At 42.7% G+C, this 23306-nt stretch overlaps 1 protein-coding gene across 14 annotated transcripts in view; it reads left to right on the top strand.

Annotated features, from left to right (window-relative positions):
- The window catches only part of MYO5A (myosin VA), a 4204798-nt gene that overhangs the window by 3296525 nt on the left and 884967 nt on the right, over positions 1-23306 (top strand). For all 14 annotated transcript variants that reach the window (XM_044078829.1, XM_044078834.1, XM_044078828.1 and 11 more), the window contains one exon: positions 1858-1971. In XM_044078829.1, coding sequence (XP_043934764.1) covers positions 1858-1971 — 114 coding nt within the window. The remainder of the gene's footprint in view (positions 1-1857; positions 1972-23306) is intronic.

Genomic DNA, 23306 nt, shown 5'->3' with positions numbered 1-23306 from the left:
TAGAGATCTAACCCAACATATATTGTATGCGTAGAATAAACTATGTCTATACATTATGCAAAGCAAATTATTGGCTGCTTTTAAAACTGTTCTGGATGCTTGGTTGGATAATCATAAATTCATCACTGGGGTATGTAGTATGGTACTCCTTGATCAGGGAGCCTAAATTATTCTACTGTATTGTGGTTAGCTGTCTATACTACTTAATGGCCTTCTGAATCATGTGTAGCATATACTTAAGAATCTTTAAAAACTGCATTTACAGACATTTTTATATATTTTTTTCAAACACGCACTTAATGGCAGCTTGCATCATATTTAAGGTCCACACAAGCCAGTTTTGGTGATATAGAGAGTAAAGCCCTCTGACTCATGCAGCCTGAATTTGAATAGCAACTTGGATGCATGTTGGAGCTAGCATGGGGGAAGGAAGGAGTGATGCAACTTTGCTGCTATTCTGTATTTTGGGGGAGGTTCTTGGTGTATGGCTGGGTGCTTGTTCCTTTGGTAGAATGCAGGAGTGCTGGCTTTAGTAGGAGGATGGTCATTCTTGAGGGTTTACACCAACCCCAGAAACCAGTGACACACAATTTCTGGCATACCTATTGCATGCAACACCCTTGAGGCAGTACAAATGTGTCCATTCGGGTTAGGATTTAGAGTATAAAAATCAAACCACTTCTGATGGTTTTTCTCTGAAGACCCTCAAACTGTGATGATGAGTAAACAAACAGGCCAACTGGTTGGGAGGTGGTTGATGATTGCCAAGCAATGAAGAGCAAAATACCACGGAAAATGTATTTATCCTCCACAGAGTGCACAAGTGCATGTCTGTTGGAAATAGAGGAAGACTCCATATACCAGACTTAGCCATGTCTTTTCAGTCCCTGGAACTCAAGCAGGACTCTGGCTTTGCATTGTTGAGTGGTAGTTTAGTTGCCAAGGTAGTCTGGGTCGTAGTTTATTCAGGTGTAGGAATTGAACTAGACTGCAAGAAGTTTTATCGTTGCCATTTCATCCCTTATGAAGTGCCAGGAAAATACCTTATAAGATTTGCACAGGCAGCTGGGGTCCTGACTATTCATGCTTCTGAAAATAAGGAAATTAAATATACTGAAATTGTGAGCTTAGTAGTGTCTGATGGTATAGAGTTGCTGAACTGACTTAAGTAGGAGGATTTCAGTGATACTAACTCCTTCCTTGTGCTGGAGTAACAGTGTCATTGTAGTTTTGGGGAATCTTGTGATTTCAAATGAAGTATGTTGAGATAAAATCTTATTTTGTTGACAGATTGTTAGAATAAACATTTACAAGCATGAAATAAGGCATAGTTATGAAACAAGGGGATATTCAAGTGGTGAAACATTACTCAGAAATTTGGAAGTGATGTCCCTGTTTGTTTTTTCCTGACAAATTTAAGATGCTTTTGATGGTAAGAAATACGTTTTCTTTAAGCAATTAGCAATATAAATGGATTCTGTCTCAGATGAGTATTGAAGAACACTACAAGAGAGAAATCTGTCAATATAGTGGTATAAGAAAAGGATATCTTACAGGCTGCAAATATTTGAAAGTTTAAACTTTTGTGGGTATTTAGAGCCAACACCTGATCTAGGGAAATATTTTACCCTGACGTTATGTTACGTGAAATGACCACTTCACTGAAGTAAACTAGAGCATTGTGTAATCATGAAGTTTAACTGCCTTAGTAATTTAACTGTACAGTAGAATTTAGTCCCCCACCCCAACATTTAACATAACTTGAGCAGTATAGGACAGATTTGATTAGTTCCCTAGTTCTTGCAGGGTTAGATTCGTACTTATGACTTTTATTTGAATAATTTGTTTCTATTTTAGAATCTTCCTAAAGCTGGGCAGAGGCGTAGAGATTCTACTCACAGCAGTAATGAATCAGAATATACATTTAGCTCAGAGATAACTGAAGCAGAGGAGTCAATGCTGCGACCTGAGGTATGTTATGTCTTTTGTTTTCCACTGGTTTGTATAGCAGATACCTTTTTATTTTTAAGTGGGATGCTCATTCACAGCACAGAACTGCTGCTCCATTTTGTGTAATCAATCAACTGCTTGTTTGTGTCAAGATGATATTTTCTTTCTGATGTCACTTTCCTCCATTTTTTCCTTTATGGGATTAGGTCTGGTATTAACTGCTGGCTTGCAAGTTATTCACTTCCGAGTGTAAAGAGAAGATTTGGACACATGTATAGCTTGGCTTATTTATAAAAAAAAGATCACCTCAATAATATAAAAATCTGATGTTTTTTTCATCTGTTCCTCAACCAGTGGGTTTTGGATCCAACTTCGATCTCTTCATTAGACTTTAGCTCCACAGCTCGAGCTCCTCCCCATTCCCATAATCCTGTCCTTCACCTGAATTACCCCCGATCTCATTTGCCTCTTCAGAGTTGAGTTGGTCAGCTGTAGCTTGTGTTTTTTTGTTTTTTGGTCATAGGTACGTCACTTTCTCCATTCTTTTCCTCTAGCGAATTACTGTTTCTCTAGTTTCTTTCCTCCCCTTTCTGCAATTAAAAAAAAAAAATCTATGTACACTTTCAGTTACTGTAGAGTGTTTTGCCTCATCGGGCCTTGTGCCCCTACTAACTGTTCTGCTACCTTAGTGTTGAACTACTTTTTTACTATTGGTATTTTTTCTGTATTGTATTAGTCATTGCCATTGCTGGTATTCCTTCTTTCTTGTCTGCCTTTTTGCCATAGTTGTTTTTAGATATTATTGTTGTTCATTGGTTTGGAATGTTGGAAAAACCAACTGATTTTTGAAAGTGCTTTGCTTGTCTGCACAAAATTCCTAACTCAGATGTCCACTTTTAGTGCGTTTATTGCCTCGGAGAAGGGTGCCTTAGTACCAGTTTATGACATTTGTGCAGGTTTCAATCACTGAATGCTGGTTGAGTGCAAAAACAGACTTGTTTTAGAAGAGCTGTTTCCATCCACCACCACTTTATCTTCTGGAGCTCCCCTCCCTTCAAGAAATCTTCAGATGCATCCAAGGGAGATTCTGCTTGCAAGACTTAAGATTCGAGGAAGCATTTGTCATGATTACTGTCGTCCTACTTTGGGCTCTGCTCCACCCAAGAAAAATGCAAAATCCTCTGATTTGACTGCTTCTTTGGATGCAGTTTGATCAAAATCAAGATGCTCAGATGCCACGGCTCCCAGGGATTCAGTTAGAACCAAATCAAAGTCTCCCATAAATTACCCAGATTCTCCCAGACCATATTGCCTCGAGGATGTATTCACCATTCTTGCAAGAAACACCTGAATGGATTTCCAAACCATCTTCAACCTCTTCCTCTCTCAGGTCAACTAGGATCCTGACAGAAGCAGATGGGAACAGGTTGATGAGAAAATTTCTCAGAACTCATATTCAGTTGGGAATTATTGTGTCTCTGCCTCTCATCAGATCTGTGAGCTTACCATCAGTCCATCCCCAACTTTTCACTCCTACTCTGATCCTCCCCTTGATTTCAGAGTCTTCAGACCTGAGAATCGCGAGTTTGTGTGTGTCTAATCTCAAGGCCTGGCCCTCATTGACTCCAGTACCTTCTGTGATCCAAACTGCTTCATCTGTGTCGGAGCCGGAATGATCTTGTAGCCATAGCATCCGTGCCAGATCTGGGGGTTTGGGTTTAACTCTGATGTTTTCTGAACTTTGCCTTCCCTAGACAGCTTGGTCTCAACTTCTGAATCAAAGCAGGACCTTGCAAATGTTCAAAGTCTTCCTGAGCAGGTGGCCATGGCTTCTGCCAGGTTGGTTTGGGGTTCCCCTGGGACCTCTGCCTTTGAAGTTGTGGGGATAGTGCTTTCCATCTCTTTGTTCATGAGAACCTTGCTCCCCTAGGGTCCAACACTACTTTGGATACTGTGTCTTTTCATCTTGTTCAATCATGCTAGCTGGTCTGATCAAGTCTAGATATGGCCCTCATCCAGGATTCTACCAACTGGAGAGCTGTGTCTGTAGCATATGTGCAAAATGAGGCACTTAGATTCTTTTCAGGAGTCCTTGCTGGAAGACGCTGAATTAAGTGAAGGGGAGAGGTCCCCTAGGTCACTCATTGATATTGTTTCTTTTGGTGAAATCCTTGAACTTTTGAGACAGAAAGTTGGCTTGTCTTCTGACCCCCGCTTTCCAGGAGGATTCATTTTTTTCTCCACGCTTTTGAACTGACTCACCTATATCCTATATTTATTTATTTATTTGACATTTGTTTACCAGGGTGGTCTGACTGGGCTACAGAACCCGTTTTCAACAGAGGCCCGGGAGAAAAGCTCCACATACAGTACAATACAAATACAGTATAATCCAATACAATAAAGATTGTATTAGAAATACTCTACAAAAAATAAGTTGAAAGAACAAACTGCTACAAGATGCAATATATTACTACACATCTAAACAGTTGTATACAGTTAAAACATTACAGACTATAATAGTCACTCTCATCATACATGATATAGAAATAGCAGCCAGAAAGTTAGTGATGCAGACATATAGCGAGAGAGAGAGAGTTAAGAAGAATAGAAGCAATAAAGCCTGAGCAGCAACTTAAGGATATGGTATAGAAGCAGAGAAGGAGTTAGAAGAGCTTTAGAATCTTGTAGTTTGTGAGGGATTGAAATGTGAGAGAAGAAAGAGGAAGACCTGAGCATTAGGTAAGCTTTATGCAGGAGCAGAGCCATGTATTTTTGAGATGATTTTTTAAAGAGGCTTTGAAATGGGTTAGGCAGGCAATAAGCCTGGTAGCTAGAGGTAGTGAATATATTTATTTATTTATTCCAGTTTGGTGACCGGGGAGGTCCACTGGGCTCGAGCGCCCATTTTCAGTGGAGGCCTGGGGAGAAAAGCTCCACAATACAAAGTTACATTACATAGAGAATTACAAGAAAAATATTTGCATTGCAATCAACAGGTAGTATAACAATCAACAGATAGTATTACAGTCAAAACGGGTATCATTCAGTAAAGACAGCAAAACTATTAAAAATCTTTCAAGAGAACGACAGGCATACAGCATAATGGCTGGATGTTACTGTTTAGTTACATTTATAATCTAAGTTTGAGAGAAATTAGGAAAGTATGAAGGTTAGCCAGGAGAGGAGGAGGAGCAGAGCTTGGGAGGTATGAGGTGGAGTGCAGTTACATTTCCTGTGAAGAAACAGGTAAGAATGAAGTTGTGTTTTGAAGGTGTGTGGATTGTCACAGGTTCTCAGAGTACAGGGCAAGGCATTCCATTTTTTGGCTAGGGAAAAGTAGAGTAGAAGCTGACCAGCTGGGCGCTTGGGTTTTTGGATGATTATAAGGTTTTGGTGAGTAGATCTAAGGGGTCTAAGGGGGTATATCGTTGTAGGATATTAAATAATGCAGGGCAGCTAGCAGGTTGGAATAATAATTTGTATGCTGTGACGATTTGGAGGAAGTCAAGTTAATTAGGGAGTTCAAGCCAATTTAAAGAGTGTAGGGAGGTGTAGTGATGGGAGGAGGATTTTGCTTTGGCAGCGAATCTGGAGATTTTATTGTAGCACACTTCCAGTTTGAAGGTGAGTGTGGAAGATAGATTGGTAAGCAGAGGAGCACCATACAAAAGAGAGGGGAGGAGATAGGTAGTGGCCAAAGTTTGTGTGGTGGAGGGAGTGAGGAAGTGGTTGTTTCTGTAGAGTAGGCCGAGTTTTATGTGGGGTTTATTGATGTTAAGTTGGATGTGAGTATTGAATTTTAAGTGTTCGTCGATGGTGACCCCCCAGGAGTTTGGCAGAAGAAACGACTTCGATAATGGAATTGTTAAGGCTGGTAATTTGAAGTGAGTTTTTATCAGTGGGAGTGAATTTTGAGGGAGTGAATAGAAGAATCTTAGTTTTGTTAGTGTTTAGTGAGAGGTGGTTTTGGTGTATCCAGTTTTCAGTAGTTGAGAGTTAGAGACTGAAGATCAGATAAGTTAGAGGCACAGCAGATCAAAGTGGAATCGTCTGCGTATTGGGCAATTTTGGTATTGGGTATGGCTTTGTAGAAATCATTAATAAAGATGTTAAATAGCAAAGGGCCTAGTATGGAACCTTGAGGTACTCCAATGAATAGAGACAGAGTATGAATACAAAGAGTGACCAGGTTTTCTTGTGAGTTTTGAGATAGCATAGAGATTTTTGTCTTCTGATTGTAGTCGATTTGGTGTGTAAGGTGCTACTAGATTGGCTAGTGCAGGGCAGGCAGTAGGCTTGAAAATAAGTTTGTGCAAGATGGATAGCTGAATAAAGGGAAGTTGGTTGGGTAGTTCAAGCCAGTTTAATTCTAGGAGTGGTTTACAGTGGTGCGTTTGATATTTAGAGTTTGTGGCAAACTTTGCAACTTTGTTGTAGCACTGTTCCAACTTGCTTAGGGTAGAATTTTGAAAGTTAGTTAAGATCGGGGAACCATACAGAAGAGAGAAATAAAAATGTTTTTGCAAGGGTAGTTTTGGTTCCTGCAGTAAAAAACAATGTTTATTTCTATATAGAAGTCCCAGTTTTTTATGAATTTTCTTTATATTTTGCTGTATATGGGGGTAAAATGAAAGTTTGTCAGTGATAACACATAGAAGTTTGGTTTCATGCACTATTTCTATGGCAGTGTTGTGAGGTGCAAGGATGTTGAAATGATCAGTGACAAGGGAAGTGTTTTGGGATGAAAGCATGCTAATTTTGTCTTCTTTGGATTAAGAAAGAGTTGGGCATTTCTTAGCCAGGATTCAACTGCTGTAAAGGACTGTTGAGTTTTTGAAAGTAGTTCTGGTAGTGATTGAGCAGTGCAGATTATGGTGGAATCATCAGCATGTTGAATGAGGGTCCCAGGGTGAGAGGCAGTGTGAAGGCTGTGAAAACGTTGAAGAGTAGAGGTCCTAGGATGGAGCCTTGAGGGACTCCAGTAAGGTTGTGGAGAAAGGGAAAGAGTTTGTTGGACCATTTCACTGCTTGTTTACAATCCTTGATGTAGCTCTGAAACCATTTTACTGTGTTATGTAAGAAGCCTAAGTTAGACAGTGTATTCAAAAGTAAGGGGTGAGACACTATGTCAAAGGCCTTGGAGAGATTAAGGAATATGGAGGCTGTATAGCATCCTGCATCTCTGGCCTTGTTCATGGTGTCTGTAAAAGATAATAGGGCTGTAGCTGTGCAGTGGCTAGGTTGGAAGCCATGTTGGGTTTTGGTTAAAAGATTGTTTTGCAGCAGATATTGCATTACCTGCTGATGGATACCTCTCTCGAGAATTTTGGATATGGGTGGCAAGATGGATATAGGACAGAAACTGGATGGATCAAAAGAGTTGCCTCCTTTGTGGATGGAGGTTATGTGAGATTGTTTCCTTATGGTAGGTACTTCTGATTTGGATAAAGACCTATTTATAAGGATACTGATTGGGTAGGCAACTGAGTTAGCAGCCAGTTTGAGGTAGTATGGGGGAGATTGTCAGCTGAAGCAGAGGTTTTAGTTTTTGTAGCAGTTTCTTAATGGCGTCAGTAGGTATGGGCTGAAATGAGAATGGGGTTTGTATGACATTCTGTTGAGTATGGGGGTTAGTAATGACAGGGTTAGAAGTAGTTGATGGCCTGGGGTCGGTGTCTTAATAGGTTGAAGGGTGGATGGGTCCAGCATTAGGGGTGTTAGTTATTAGGTCTGAAATTGATTTTATGAAGTGATTGTTAAAGTTTTCGGCTATTTGTGATGGAGGGGTATCAGGTGATAGGGTGTGCTCTCCATTTCTTCCAGGGTTAAGTCGAGAAGATATTGAGTGCCAAAATATACTGGGGTTGATTTTATACTGGAATTGAAGCTGGGAATAGTATGACTTCTTATCTTTGTTCATTAATTTTGTCACTTTGTTACGTAGTGTTTTGAAATTAACATGATTTTGTTCATTTTTGTTTTGTTTCCAGGTTGACCAGGCTAGGTCCGTTTGCTTCATCAGGTGTTTACATTCCTTAGAGAGCCATAGTGCTGAGTTCTTTTTGATTCTTTTCACATGAATGGGAGCTGGGGTATTAAGTATGTGAAGGAAGCTGTTATTAAAGTACAGCATCATTAAGGGGTAGTTGTTTAAGGGGTGTCCAGTCTATTTCCTGTAGGAGATTGTTGAATTTATGCTGACAAAAATTGAGTTCCTAACTGCTGTTGGGAGTTGCTAGTAGATCACTCAGGGAGCTAGGCAGTGTACCAGAAGAGGGGTAATTACCAGGGTGGGATACTAGAATCCAGTCTAAGGTGGATTGACAGGGAAGATCTTTGCTGTATCTTGGAGCATTGATAAGCTGAGAAGAAACCTACAGATTTGTACTATTTCTGGGGGAGTTGGAAGATATGGTTTGCCAATCTATATTTACGTCTCCTAAGATTATTGTTTCAAGGTTTATTGTTTGGGATGTCCAGGATAAAATATTTTCCAACACTGGTATATTGTTACCTGGTGGGATATATATTACTGTTATGCAAATTCTTTTTGATATGTTAAGGGTCAAAAAGGAGATTAGTATCTCAGCATTGGAAAAGATGGGTATATAACTGGTATAGGGTGTGATGTTGAGTGTAGAGGGATATAGAAGTGCTACCCCCCCCTTTTTAAACCTCTCTCTTCTGGTTATTGCAAAGTTTGGCGGTATTATTTCTGAGTCTTTTACATTGGGATGTAGTCGTGTTTCAGTAAGGGCTAGTGTGTCAGGTTTATTTTGATCAATCCAGGCATGCAGTGAGGCCATTCTATTACGTATACTTCTAAGGCTAAGTTCAAGTATGTTTAAGTCTTTGGGATTACTCTTGTGGTTAGGATTAGAGGGTGGACCAGGGTTAGGATGTATGTCTCCACATTTGAGTAGATAGGTAATGAGGAATGCGTACCATGGGAAGTGTTTTTTATTCCTAGGTGAGAATACCAGTATTAAATGTGGTTTTGTAGGAGGTGAGGAGGCCAGTTTGTGGCTTGAATAGAATGGGAGAGTATAGGGGAAAAGCTGGGAGGAGATATGTGAGAAGCTGTGTTTACTGGGGAGAAGATTAGAGGAGGTTGTTGATGTGTATTGGTGTGTGGGTGTTCGCAAAGATATAGCTGTAGTGAGGTTGAGAATTAACAGTAAAGAGGCTAGGCAAGTTAGGAGGAGCATGTCAACTGTGATAGTGAGTTTAAAAATAGTAAAAGTAGAATTTGTGTATTTGAATGTAGTACAGGTGTAAATAAAGATCATCGTGATGTGCACAGCTGAAGGTAAGGTTGGAATGTTTTGACTTTAGAGTGGGCTTTTATAATTTGGTTAGGTGTTTTACCTTGCATTTTGTGATAAGGATGGGTGGGGTTGATGTGATTGGTCGTAGAAAAATTATGGTGCAGTGCTAATTTGTGTGTATAGTAGAAGAGAAGGTGGTAAGCCTGGAGTTAATTTAAAATAGTTTGAAGTGGTGATTGTATTGTGATGGTAGAGTAGAGTAAGATGAAAAAAGTATAGTAGTGGGCATATGAGTTCAAGGGAATGGATGTAAGGGAGAGCAGATAAGTTTGCCTAAATAAAAGAAAGTAAGTTGTGCATGAAATGTGGGTGTGGACAAGGTTGGGTTGTATGTAATTGGATCATAGGAATGAGGGGGAGTGGTTTGCTTAGGATAAGAGCAGAGGTGCAAGGGGAGGGTGGGATATGGTAAAGGGTAAGGGAGTGGAGTGAACGGAGCATAGGTTATGGGGGAAGGGCAGGGGAGCGGAGTGAGCAGAGCAAACGGAGCGGGAAGAAACCCCAGATGGTTTACCACCGTAAACAGTCAGTGAGGTAGGATGTTCATGGATACAAAAGACAAGTTGTCTGAACTCTAAATACTTGTTTTGAGTCACAGCATCTAATTTTATTTATGGGCTTTTCAATGTCTTTCCAGGGATATGTTACACTGATGAGTGAAATAGCTGAAGTGTTAATATAGCTTCACCTTCAGCAGTAAAAAGGCCTACGAGTGTGGGTGAATGTGTGGGGGTGGGGATATCCTTCCAGTAGATTCAACACTACAAAAACAATTGGATAAAATAAAATAATCCCAGCAGAGGTGAGGAATCCAAGATCTAAACACCCTGCTCAATCAGCAACAAGAATAAATCCAAATAGGCGTAATAGTCCAAATTTCTTTAATAAAAAATGTCAGCGCTTTCGCAGTGAAACACTGCTTCTTCAGACAGCATACACAAAGTCACATTAAATATTTAAATACAAGACAATTACATTGTCAACCTATCAAAAAACAACCATAATTAACACACTTAAAGCCATTTTAAAACAGTTAAAACCTTAAAGGGTACAAGTCATTACATATGCTTTACATAGTACTATCTCAATTTCTTAGCTTTAAGTACAGGTTTCAGGGGCACACTGTCATTAAGTCCCAAGCCTCTGTGTGAGGCCAACCGTAGAATCCATTGCAACTCTACATTTTCTGTTTTACTGACATCACCACCCATTCTCTTGTTGGTCTCAATTATCTGTAGAACCTGAAACAAGAAAGTGTGTGTGTTACCCTCCTGAATGATGTGCTTTGCTAATGCACTGTAATCTAACCCTTTCTTAATGCAGTACAAATGATCTTGAATATGCTCCTTTAACCTACAGTTGGTTTTACCAATATAAAATCTATAACATACTGTGCAATGTGCTACATACACCAGGTTTTGGGTGTGGCAATCTGCTGTAGCCTTAAGCTTACAAAGCCTGCCAGTTCCAGGGTGCTTAAAGAACCTGGATTTGTCTATGCTGTTACAATACTTACAGCACCCACATTTACGTGTGCCCCCCATACTACAGCTAGCTGTTATTCTCTTATGGTAGCACAGGTGCTGCTTTAGATTCATTCTGTTCTTAAACACGAACCTAGGTTTAGAGCCAGTCACTGCTGAAACTCTCATCAATCTGCAATATGGGCCAATTCCTATTCAAAACCTCTTGTATATGGCCCACATCTTGTGTGTATGTCAAAACAGTTGGTACTACAGAGGTACCAGCACTAATTTAACCAATTACCACCCCATAGCTATTCTCTCGCTACTCTCCAAAATACTAGAGAGATGCATTCATTCTCAAGTCTCAGATCACCTCCTTGCTAACAACCTCCTCTCCAACACACAACACTGTTTCCGAGCTAACCATAGCACCACCACCGCCTTACTCTCTTTCTCTAACACTATCCTACAAAATAAAAATGCAGGTTATCTCTCCTCAGCTACCATCTTAGACCTCTCTAAAGCTTTCAACATGGTCCCACATAAACAACTCATCTCTCTTCTCAATAACCTATCCTTCTCTCAACCAGTCATCAGCTGGTTTCAAAGTTACCTATCTGACCGCCAACACGCAGTTGTTTGGCAGGACAACCTATCCCCCCAACTACCAGTCTCCATAGCAGTTCCCCAAAGGTCCATCCTGGGACCCCTACTCTTCTCAGTTTTCACCAATAATCTAGCCTCAGCCACAACACATGGCACACTCATGCAATACGTAGATGACTCAACCATCATCTGCAAAGCCCACTCCCTACCAGAACTGCAAAAAGTCACACAAGAAGCATTTTCTTCTATTGAAACTTGGTTATCCGATGCCCAACTAATACTCAACCCAAACAAAACAAAATTACTATTCTTCCAACCCACCAAACTTACCCTAGATAGCTCTCATTTTAACATCACAGCAAAAGACACCACCACCATCCATCCTACAGAACACACCAAATTACTAGGAGTAGAAGTAGACAATAAACTGAACTTTGACATTCACATTTCCATGACTATTAAAAAAAGTGCACAAAAAAACTATGAGCATTATATAGAAATCAGCAACTACTTACCAAAGCAGCTAAAATTTCAGTAGCAAATTCTCATTTCATCTCTGCCCTACTCTATGCCTCTCCAGTATTTACTAACCTTAGACAATGTGATCTAAATAAGCTTGAAACCTGCTACAACAAAATCACCAAATTTGCCACAGAGGCTTCCTACCATACTCACCACTGTCTCTCACTAGCAGAACTGGGCTGGCTGGAGCTCCCCACCTCCTTCAGTGGTATCAACTCGCACTCGCCCACAAACTAATAAACCAACCACTAAAATTCCCATCCCTCCAGAATCTACTCCAACCCTGCACAACCATGAGACCATTAAGATCCACCCACAAAAACATCCTACAGGTCACAAGAGCCATTAACTCTGCTTGAGAAGCATTATTCTTCTGCACTATAGCCAAACTCTGGAACTCCCTCCCATCCTCAATTACCTCTGTAACTTCTTGCACCCACTTCAAATCCTTACTAAATTCACACTTCAAAACTTGCCAGATATGCCCTTGCAACCCCCCCCTCTAATACCATCCACTCCCCCCACCCAATAACTCTGTCAACAACCTACTCTTAGCAAGCTTGGCTACTCATGTTCCCAGCTACCTACCACATAATACTAACATCTGATATTGTTAATCCTCGTTCATTCCTTATGCATGGGTATCAGTTCCGAGCTCTGAACCGAGCTGGCCATTTTCCAAGCTCGCATTAGCTTCAAACTCTCGAGCTAAACTCTTACCTACAATCCCCCTTTCCCTATTACCTCAGATTTCTTTTGCCACGTTGCCATTCAGTCGTGTCAAGCTACTCGGCACCGACAACCACTTTGGCACCGATCCCTGTGTCGGTGCAGACCATGACCTCGGCACCGATGACTTCTTCAGTGCAGACAACAGTAGTCCAGTCTCTCTCGGCACCGTTGTCCTCGGTGCAGTCAGATAAGATGGGCACTGAGTCTGCCTCTTCTGTGGACAGGCCTGTTTCTCCCTCAATCTCCGTGAGGTCCACTAGAAGTCTTTCTGAACATGATGTGTTGCGTCTTGTGGACCAGGTACTCTTGGCCAGAGGTATCCCACCCCTCAGGAACTATCCTTCCTTGGGAGGTGATCACCCATCTCCAAAGACCTCTTCTTATTCTCCTCCTTCATTGCCTTTGAAGTCCATGGCTATAGCACAATCTTCCCCATCTGTGGTTCCCATTATGGATCTCACTAAGGAACCGCAGTTGCCTTCGTGGCAGGAAAGTTTTGCTACGACCCAGGATGTCAGTTGTGACACGCATAGTTTGCTGCTCCACAGCCATCCAGGGACTCCGAGTCGGCAGGCTGAGCCACTTAGGAAAGGGATGACCCCTGTCCTAGACATGCACTCCTCTTTGGGTGGACCAGCCTTCCAACTGATGGAGAAGGCTTTCGCTGCTGCTGGCAATCCCGGACTGTCTATGCATCCGCCTTCCTCTGGTACACTGGTTTCACAAGTCGCACCTAGTGGACACCGGGTGCAGGGTCCGCAGGACATATTCCCTCAGGAATCCCCTTTTCCACTGTCTTCTCCAGCTTCTCCCGCTGAGGAGGTCCACAGGAAAAGTTCGTGTAAGAGGAAGCACATGGACTCCACAGAGGAGTCCCTCACTGAAGAGACAGATTTTGATGAGGGGGAATGATCCCCTTGGTCACCCTCTGAAGTATTATTTGGTGATATCCTTGAAATCCTGAAACAGAGAGGTGACTGGCAGTCCTTTAATCCGACCTCTGAGGAATCTGTGTTCCTGCAGGCCTTTTGCGCCCAGCCCCCTACCTCCTGATTTACTCCACCTGCCGATGAACTTGTCCGGCTCATTGTGCAGCATGCATGGAAGGCTCCTGATACAGTCTAAGCTATTTCCCGGAGGTCAGATAAGATCTTGTCCACTCCTGTTTTGGATCCCCATTGGTCCAAAGGTCTTCCTGTGGATGCTTTGGTGGTGGCGGCCGCAACAAAAAAGGATCTGGCAGAAGAAGAAATCCAGACTGTCCATCCGCCTAACAGAGAGTCCCGGGCCCTAGACAGGATAGGGAAGTGCACCTTTGCTTCAGCGACCTTTGCTATCAGGTCTCTGAATTATATGGCACATTTTACCAGGCTTCAGAGAGATCTGGTTTCTGAGCTCTCTGAATCCTTGGCTGGTGCCATGTCTGATGAGGTCCATGACAAAGTGGCCTCTCAGCTGGCCGCCATTGAATCTATATCTAACTCCTCTATGCGATTGATATCTCACGCATCAGAAGGAGCAGCTAGAGCAGCGGGTTCAGCTGCGGTCTTGAGAAGACATGCCTGGATGCGTTTGTGCAACTTCGCGGAACCCTTTAAGTCTTCCTTTCTTAATGCCCCCATTGTGGCCTCGTTGTTTGGGTCCAAAGTTAAAAGCACACTGGCCAGATGCGAACAGGACGGTAAGACCCTTTCTGCCGTAGGTGTCCATTATTCTTCCCCTCAACATGCTTTCTACCAAAACCAAAATAGTGGGAAAATATGTTTCAAGAAATTTCAGGGTCCTTTCCATGACACACAGGCCGAGTTCTCCCCCAGAGGCAGAGGGGGAAACTCACAGGGAAGACTCTCCTTTCGGGGCAGAGGGGGTCCACGTAACCAGGGTTCCAGGGATTCTTTCCCTGGTCAGTCTTACCAGTGCTCCTGAAGAGCGGCCCAACTCCTTTCCTCTGGAGGTGGTTGGGGGACGTTTCTTCTTCTACCCTTCTACCTGGCTAACCATCACTACCGATTCTTGGGTACAAAGGATTATAACCAAAGGTCATCATATCCCCTTCGATCTTTGTCCCATCCCTTCAAAAATCTTCCCGACGTTCCACCCAGTCAAAGGGAAGAAGCAGCACTAGAGATAGAAAAGCTGCTAAGAAAAAGAGTCATCCACATAGTCCCTCCAGACCAGATAGGATCCGAATTCTACTCAAGACTATTTTTGGTGCTAAAGAAAAAAGGGGACTGGAGACCAATTTTGGATCTCAGTGTATTGATTAAGTTTGTGAGAGTACAAAAATTCTGGATGGTCACAATACAGTCTGTCCTCCTACTTTTGGAAAAAGACGATTGGATGTGCTCTATAGATCTTCAAGATGCGTACTACCACATAAAGGTGGACAGGCCATCAAGAAGATTTCTGCACTTCCGTGTGGGAGCCAGTTACTACCAGTTCAGAGTACTGCCCTTTGGACTCTCTACAGCCCTCAGAGTGTCCACAAACTGCATGGCAGTTGTCACAGCTTACTTGCGACTTCAAGGATTCCAGGTGTTTCCATACCTAGATGACTGGCTCATTTCCGCCCCCACCAGCCATCTACTGTAAGCCCTGGCATACTCTCTCCTCGCTGCTCAAAGCCTAGGCATAACCATAAACTGGCAAAAATCCAATCTCACTCCATCTCAGTTGACAAAATTCATAGGGGTTATCTTGGACACAAAAAACTGCAGAGCTGCTGTTCCAGAGCACAGAATTCTAAGTATAAAGCGACAACTAATCCCAATCCATTCAAAGGAAAAATCCATGGCTCACTTGGTTGTACAGCTGTTGGGTTCCACGGCAGCCTCCATCACCATTGTTCCCCTGGCCAGGTTTCACATGAGGCTTCTACAATGGCTATTGCTCACCCAATGGTATCCTTTTCAGCATCCTCTTTCAGCCATGATTCGAGTAACCCACAGGTGCAAACAGGATTTAAATTGGTGGATGACCCACAATCTCTCACAATGGTCTCGCCCCTTCTCCCCCCAGCAACCCAAGACTACAGTGAGCATGGACACCTCCCTGATGGGGTGGGGGGGCTATGTCAGGGACAGACAATCCAAGGCACTTGGTCCGAACCGGAGGCCCATCTGCATATAAATATTCTAGAGCTGAGGGTAGTGCTTCTGGTGTTGCAAGCATTCCATTCCCTGCTGCTGTCTGGGACAATTCCAATTCAATCTGACAACATGGCGGTGGTCTGGTACATCAACAAGCAAGGTGGAACCAAATCTTACCCCCTTTGTCAAGAGGCCATGAGGATATGGCAATGGGCGATGGCTACCAACCGTTTTCTTCTAGCAACGCACATTCCCAGGAGTTCCAACGTGATAGCAGACAGACTCAGCAGGTGCATTCTTCAACCTCACGAGTGGTCCCTGTATCCCTTGATAGCGGCAGAGATCTTCCACCGCTGGGGCCGTCCTTGCTGCGACCTCTTTGCATCCCCGACCAACTACAAATGCAGCAACTACTTCGCCCTGATTTCCCCTCTGGGACAGTCACCCAGGGATGCTCTAGTCCACGATTGGCCCTTGGGACTTCTTTACGCATTTCCACCCTTTCCCCTCATTCCCTAGTTTCTGAAGAAAGCCCGTCGGTTGAAGAGCAAGATGATCCTCATAGCACCATATTGGCCTTGACAGATTTGGTTCCCCTTCCTTTGGCCTCACCTACTAGATCGACCATGGATTCTCCATCCAACCCTGGAGTTGATCTCGCATCCACAGAACCTGATTCATCCTAGCTTGAACAGCCTGAAGCTCATGGCTTGGCTACTCCAATTCCCTTGATTGCCAGGCAGAATGATCTTTCTTTACCAGTATGTGATATTCTCATTGCTTCTCATAAGTCTTCCGCTAGAATTACTTATCTGAGCAAGTGGAAAAGATTTACCTGTTAGCTGAAAGATAAACAAGTAGATCCCTTCTCAGCACCAGTATCGATAATACTAGACCATCTGGCTGACCTGTTCCAATTGGATCTGTCGGCCTCTACCATTAGAGTTCATTTGGCTGCAATTTCTAATTTTCACGAGGGTGTCCAAGATTCCTCTCTTATGTCCCATAAATTGTGCAAGACCTTCATAAAAGGTGTGAATCATCTGAAGCCACCTTTTAGAGAACCTATTCAACCATAGGATTTATCATTAGTTCTACAAGCTCTGACAATGTCACCTTTCAAACCAGCCTCTTCTTGCGACCTCAAGTATTTGTCATGGAAAACCTTGTTTTTGGTCGCCATTACTTCTGCCAGAAGTATTTCTGAGCTTCAAGCTTTATGTATCAAGAGTTCATACTTGATTTTTCAGAGAGATAGAGTGTCTCTGAGAACTAATCCGTCATTTCTGCCTAAAGTGATCTCTGAAATGTCCATTAATCAAGCCATTGAATTGCCAGTTTTCTTTCCCAATCATTCAAACAGAGGGAGAGTATTGCCTACATACCCTGGATATACACAGGCAAATCCATTTTTCTTAAGCAGGACTAAACTTTTTCGTAAATCTGACCAGTTATTTTTGGCCTTTTCTGGACCTAGATTACGATCTGCTGTTGCTAAGGTCACATTAGCTAGATGGTTGAAGGACTGTGTGACCTTTATTTATACACAACGTAATATCTCGTTGCCTACTACCATGAAAGCTCATTCAACAAGGTCAGTGGCAACTTCTGCTGCCTTCCTTGCCAGAGCTTCTTTACATGACATCTGTGCAGCTGCAACTTGGGCTACGCCTCATACCTTCATCAATCATTACAAATTGGATTTGGCTTCCAGGGGAAGAGCATCTTTCGGTTCTGTGGTGCTCAGTGATGTCCTTCCATGAGAGCCTCCCAGGAATAGAGGTAGCTGGGGACTCTGTCCCATGCGTAAGGCATGAACAAGGATTAACAATATCAGCTAAAGAAGTTATGTCTTACCATAACGTTCCATCTGTATTGTTGATCCTCGTTCAGTCATTACGACCCTCCCTCCTTCCCCCCTCCTGTGGTTTCTGGTAGATCTCACCATCCGGTTCTCTTAGGTTATTTGACCAGAGGTAGCCTCTACCTTCTTTGACTTGCAAACTCAATCTGAGGTGACAGGGAGAGGGGGATTGTGGGTAAGAGTTTAGCATGAGAGTTTGAAGCTGACGCAAGCTTGGAAAATGGCCGGCACAGTTCCGAGCTCAGATACCCATGCGTAATGACTGAAAGAGGATCAACAGTACAGATGGAACGTTATGGTAAGACATAACTTCTTTTTCTTGTAGCAACAACTGCTAATGGCTGTTATGTACCTCAAAAACAGATTGTATCAATTGTTCACTGATAAATCTCAACTACATTTGTAACCATGTTTAGTATATGTCACCATATTTTAAAATTGTACTATGTTCTACAGCTGTTTTACATCTATGTTTTCTTCTTGTCTTGCGTCCTTAACTGGACTAATGTCTATATTTAAATGCTATATTTTTTAACTGTATAATGCAAATAATAATGTGGAGCTTTTTTCCCCGGGCCTTCGCTGAAAACGGACCTGTATCCAGTCGGACTCTCCTGGTCAACAAATGTAAATAAATAAATAAATAAAACACACAGCCAGCAGAAACTTGCTAAGTCAAGTTGCTGTGCATTAATAGCAGAAACAAATTTTGATGCTATTGCTGCAACCTAGAGTAAAAAGTCAGTAGACATGTGCTGGTATATGTACTACACATTAACAGCAAAGGCACAACACTTAGCCACAATTAAACACAGTGAAATCTTAGTTATATATTTCTCATACAAGTTTGAACTGAAATGAAATAAACCATAATGATTAAGAAAATACAATAATGCACTGTACCTTTTTGTAGAGTGAAAGCAGCTGGATGGCGAGACACACGTGGGACATGGGGTTGTGAAGTGACTCTGAAGATGGAGCCACAGAGGCAAATTTAGTGGGAGAACAAGCTGTGATGGAGGGAGGAGCATTCAATTCCTTGAGTAGAAAGCAACCCCCCCAAGATGGTTTACCACCATAAACAATCAGTGAGGTAGGATGTTCATGGATTCAAAAGACAAGTTGAAAGCTAAATACTTGTCTCGAGTCACAGCATCTAATTTTATATTTATGGGCTTTTCAATGTCTTTCCAGGGCTATGTTACACTGATAAGAGTGAAATATACTGAAGTGTTCTTGCTTAAGCACTTGGGTTTCGGGCCAGTTAATTTACATTAAGAAGGTCTGGTCTGCACTCGTGTGGGAGGAGAGGGTAGGTTCTGCCCTTCTGAGCTGGGAGTTTCTGGTTAAAGGCTTATTTTGCCTGCTTATTTCTGAAATTGGTATGCCTTGTTGCTGTAGCATAGACTAAATTCAGACCTGCTGAATTTAGCTTTGTTTGTATAACCTGAGCACTAACCCAGACCATTATTTTTTTTGGAGAAGGTTCCCCTGCACCCTAGTGGCGGGAGTGTGCAGTTAGAACTTATCTGATCGAAGACTGCTGCAATGGGGCTCATTTTTTAGCTTTTTATTGGTTAATTTGTTTGTCAGTTTGCTTTTTTGCTACTATTATATTAAAAAAAAAATACACTTTATGCATCGCCGCTTAAAGTTAGACTATTCCTGGTGCCATAAAGTCTGCTCTTCAGATTTTCCCTTAGAACTAGCCATTTTTTTAGGTTTAGCACTCAAATCTGTTTCTTTGAGCTCAGCACCTGTTCATAACTCGTAATCACTAAATAAGCTACAAGCTTTCTTCACTTTTCTAGAGGAAAACAGTTTTTAGTACTTAATAAATAAGCACCTATCTAGGCAAGTCTAAGGTTCAGCTTCTGGTGTTTTCTCATATCTACATGCTGAATCTGGGCATCTTGGGGCAATGCAGCAATTCCCTCAAGTACACAGACAACCCTCTCCTCCTACCACCCAACACTACAACCTGTGAGAGATGCAATTATATAGCCAAACTGGAAGCAAAGCTGTCTACACCCAAGACTGGACTAGACAGTCAAGAGGAGAAGGCAAAACACTTGCACCACACCACACTCATCACATAGTCCCTCAAAACCTACACCATCAAAACACACACATAGCAACACAAAACACATGTACATTCGCAGAGGCTCTCAATAAAATCTGCTCAAGCAACAGAGACCGCCAAAGCATAAACGCATGCAACCTCCAACCCCCAACACAACCCAAATGACTCATAGCTCACAAACTCAGTGTGCCACTCAACCACAGCCCATAAGGCACAACAACGTACCCAACACTCTAGTCATAGGTGACTCTATAGTCAGGCACACTGATGTTCCACTCACCAGGCTAAACAAGGAGAAAGTTACTGTCAGATGCCTTTAGGGTGCCAGGATCCAACATATAATGCACGCACACAGGTCACTCCACAACAAGTACAAATATGTTTCTGTCATTGTCCATGTTGGTGTGAATGACCTGAGATGTACCTCCGTGGACTACATGAAAAGAGACATGGAGGAGCTCTCCGATCATCTTGTAGCACAGGCAGGTATGACCCTAGCCCTGAGTAGCATCCTACCATCACCCAGAATGATACCACAGTACAAGGACAAAATTATTGACTTCAACAATTGGCTAAGCTTCTGATGTCATTCTAAGGGTATCCAGTATCTGTCTGCCTGGGATGACATGATCGACAGACCGCGATGCTTTGCCAGAGATGGCCTGCACCTGTCGCCCTTGGGATTCCGGATACTGGCTAAGGTTCTTGCCACCCCTATAGTGCCTTTTTTAGGCAAGGTTCAAATGACAAATTCACCACCGTAACAGCTACCAGCAAGCAAAATCTGAGGGTAATGCTACTCAATGCTAGAAGTCTAAACCTCAAAATACATTCACTCGAGGCACTCCTTAAAGTGGAGAACATCAGCATCTGTGCAGTGACAGAGACCTGGTTCAAGGCTCCAGAGAGCACCTCTGCATAACCAGGCTATAATTCATACCACACCTTTCGGCCACCTAACCTGGACCGAAGCACAAAAGGTGAAGGCATGTCCATATTCATTAAGAATATCCATACCTCCAGGCCAGTTACTCAGCATAATGCATCCGAAATTATCCTAGTGCAACTAACTCTAGGCAAGACCGCAATCCAAATTGTAACCTGCTACCGATCCCCCACCATGCCCCAGGATTCCCACTCTTCATTTCTTGATACACTGGAAAATATTAGGGTACAAACCAACACCCTAATAATGGGTGACTTCAACTACCCCACCATTAACTGGGAAAACTACTCATGTACCAACTCTTTTGCTCAACGTTTTCTGGAATTCATAAATTCCAACGCCTTGGATCAACTTATTCACAACCCCACCAGGGGCAGCAGTATCCTAGACCTGGTCATTACAAACATGGGCGACCGGTGTTCCACACCAGAGGTCAGTTCCTTGTTGGTCAGATCCGACCACAAGCTAATCAGCCTAGACATCCACATCCCGCCCCACCCCCCATTAGGGAAACCACTGTAAAAAAATTCTCCAAAGCCAACTTCACGCTTTATAAGACAGAAGTGGCAAAGAGGTACGATTGCTGAATCCTACACAAATGCACTTTATAAGCACTTACACGAGCGCGTGGATCGTGCTATCCCTAACAGAACCAAGATGCTATCCTCCAAAAAAAAGGAAGCCAACCTGGTGGTCCCCTGCCATAAACAAACTCTACAACAGAAGAAAGAAACTGTTGCAAAAAAGGGTAAAATCCCATGATTGGATGAACTCCCTGGTCAGCCTCAGTAAGAAGCTGAGATCCCTCATAAAATCCTCCAAAGCTAGTTATGAAAACAAGATCACCACTGATTCTAAAGACAACCACAAAGCATTCTATAGCTATGTCAAAAATTTCAATGGCAACACTCAGATATGCTCTGAGTTGCAGCACAATGGCACAAAATATACAGAACAAACTGATATTGCCAACATCCTGGCAGATAGGTTCAGTTCTAACTTTACCTATTTCCTATCTCCCATCCAGTCATCAAGATTTTTCTTGAAGAGTGGTAATGAGAAGCTTTGTTTGATATAGATAGGTAGTTTGTTCCAGAGTGTGGGAAGTCTCTGGGACAGGAATCTATCCCTCCAGCATGTTCTGTTTATTGTGGTGACAAAGTTTAGGTCCCTAGAGTGTGTAGCTCGGAGGTATTGGGATTTCTTTATGTGGAGCATGTCCAACAGCTCTGGATTTGACATAGCTTTGTATGTTAGTCAGAGATCGCCTCTTAGCAGGCGATGTGCGACAGAGTAAAGCTGGAGTTTTTTGAGATGGCCTGCATAGGGCATCTGTTTGAGGCCGGTAATCCTCTTTGTGAGGTATTTCTGTGGTCTTTCCAGTTGTTGTGGATGTCATGTGAGGTACATACCAAAAGGGGCGTTGTACTCTATAATGAGTATAATGAGTGATGAGTAGAGGGGAACAATGACCTCTTTTTTCCTGGATGAGAAACCTTTTGTGATGGTGTGCCATGTAGAAGGATTTCCTGACTACCGTGCTGATGTGATTATCAAAGGAGAGACTACTGTCCACCTGTGTCCCAAGGTCTCTTATCACACTTTCGGTGTTAAGTAGACTACCGCCTATGTGGTAGCTCATGGGTACAGAGTTTTTACCAAAAGGGATGACAATGCACTTTTTGGCTTTGAGCTTGAAGCCATGGCTTTGACACCAGGCATCTGTCTCAGTGAGGCCCTTTTGTAGGATGTCCACATCGTTAGGAGTTTTGATTATGGCTCCTAGTTTGCAGTCATTTGCGAACTTTGTTAGCCAAAGACCTTCTGTGTTAGCCTGTACTTCAGAGAAGTAGATACCAAACAGGAGATGACCTAGGACTGAACCCTGTGGTACTCCACTTGTCACTGGTCTGAAGTTGGATTAGGAGTCTGCTACTTTCACAGTGTGGGTTGTGTCATTGAGCCAGTTGACAACCCATCTTGTGACATAGAGATTTATACCTAGTTTAGTGAGTTTGTCTATAATTACAGAGTGGGGGATGGTGTTGTAACCTTTGGCGAGATTGAGATAGGCTGTGTGTACCACCTTACCCTCATCTACGGCATTGGTGACCGCTTCAAAGAAGTCTATCAGGTTTAGGAGACATGATCTGCCTTTTACAAACCTGAACTGGGTAGAGTCCTGAGTTTGGAGATTACCAATGTCATTGTTTATAAGTTCCATGATGATACACTCCATAGCCTTGCAGACCAGGCTCATCAGGCTAATGGGTCGGTAGTTCCTGGGGTCCATGGTGGCTCCCCCTTTGTGGAGTGGGATAACCATTGCTGTGCACCATTCAGTGGGCACAAAGCCTGAGGTGAGGCTATGATTGAACATGGTACTTAGGTGGGGTGCCAGTTCGTTCTGTAGTTCATGTAGAACGCAGCCTGGAATGTTGTCAGGTCCCATGGATGCTGTATTCTTGGCTTTGTAGAGTGTGTTTTTTTACCTGTGCAGCCATGATTACAGGTACTTTGCATTCTTCCGGTATAGAGATGGGCCTTTTAGGGGATGAGAGAGGGGTAAAGTTAGCACTGAACCTGTCTGCCTGAATGTTGGCAATATCAGTTGGTTCTGTATATTTAGTGCCATTGTGCTGTAACTCAGAGCAGATCTGAGTGTTGCCATTGAGATTCTTGACATAGCTATAGAATGCTTTGTGGTTGTCTTTAGA

The sequence above is a fragment of the Protopterus annectens genome, chromosome 7.part1 (genome assembly GCF_019279795.1).
Source record: "Protopterus annectens isolate FY-2018-M chromosome 7.part1, PAN1.0, whole genome shotgun sequence".
NCBI classification, from domain to species: Eukaryota; Metazoa; Chordata; order Ceratodontiformes; family Protopteridae; genus Protopterus; species Protopterus annectens.
This window is presented reverse-complemented; position numbering and strand designations above follow the sequence as displayed.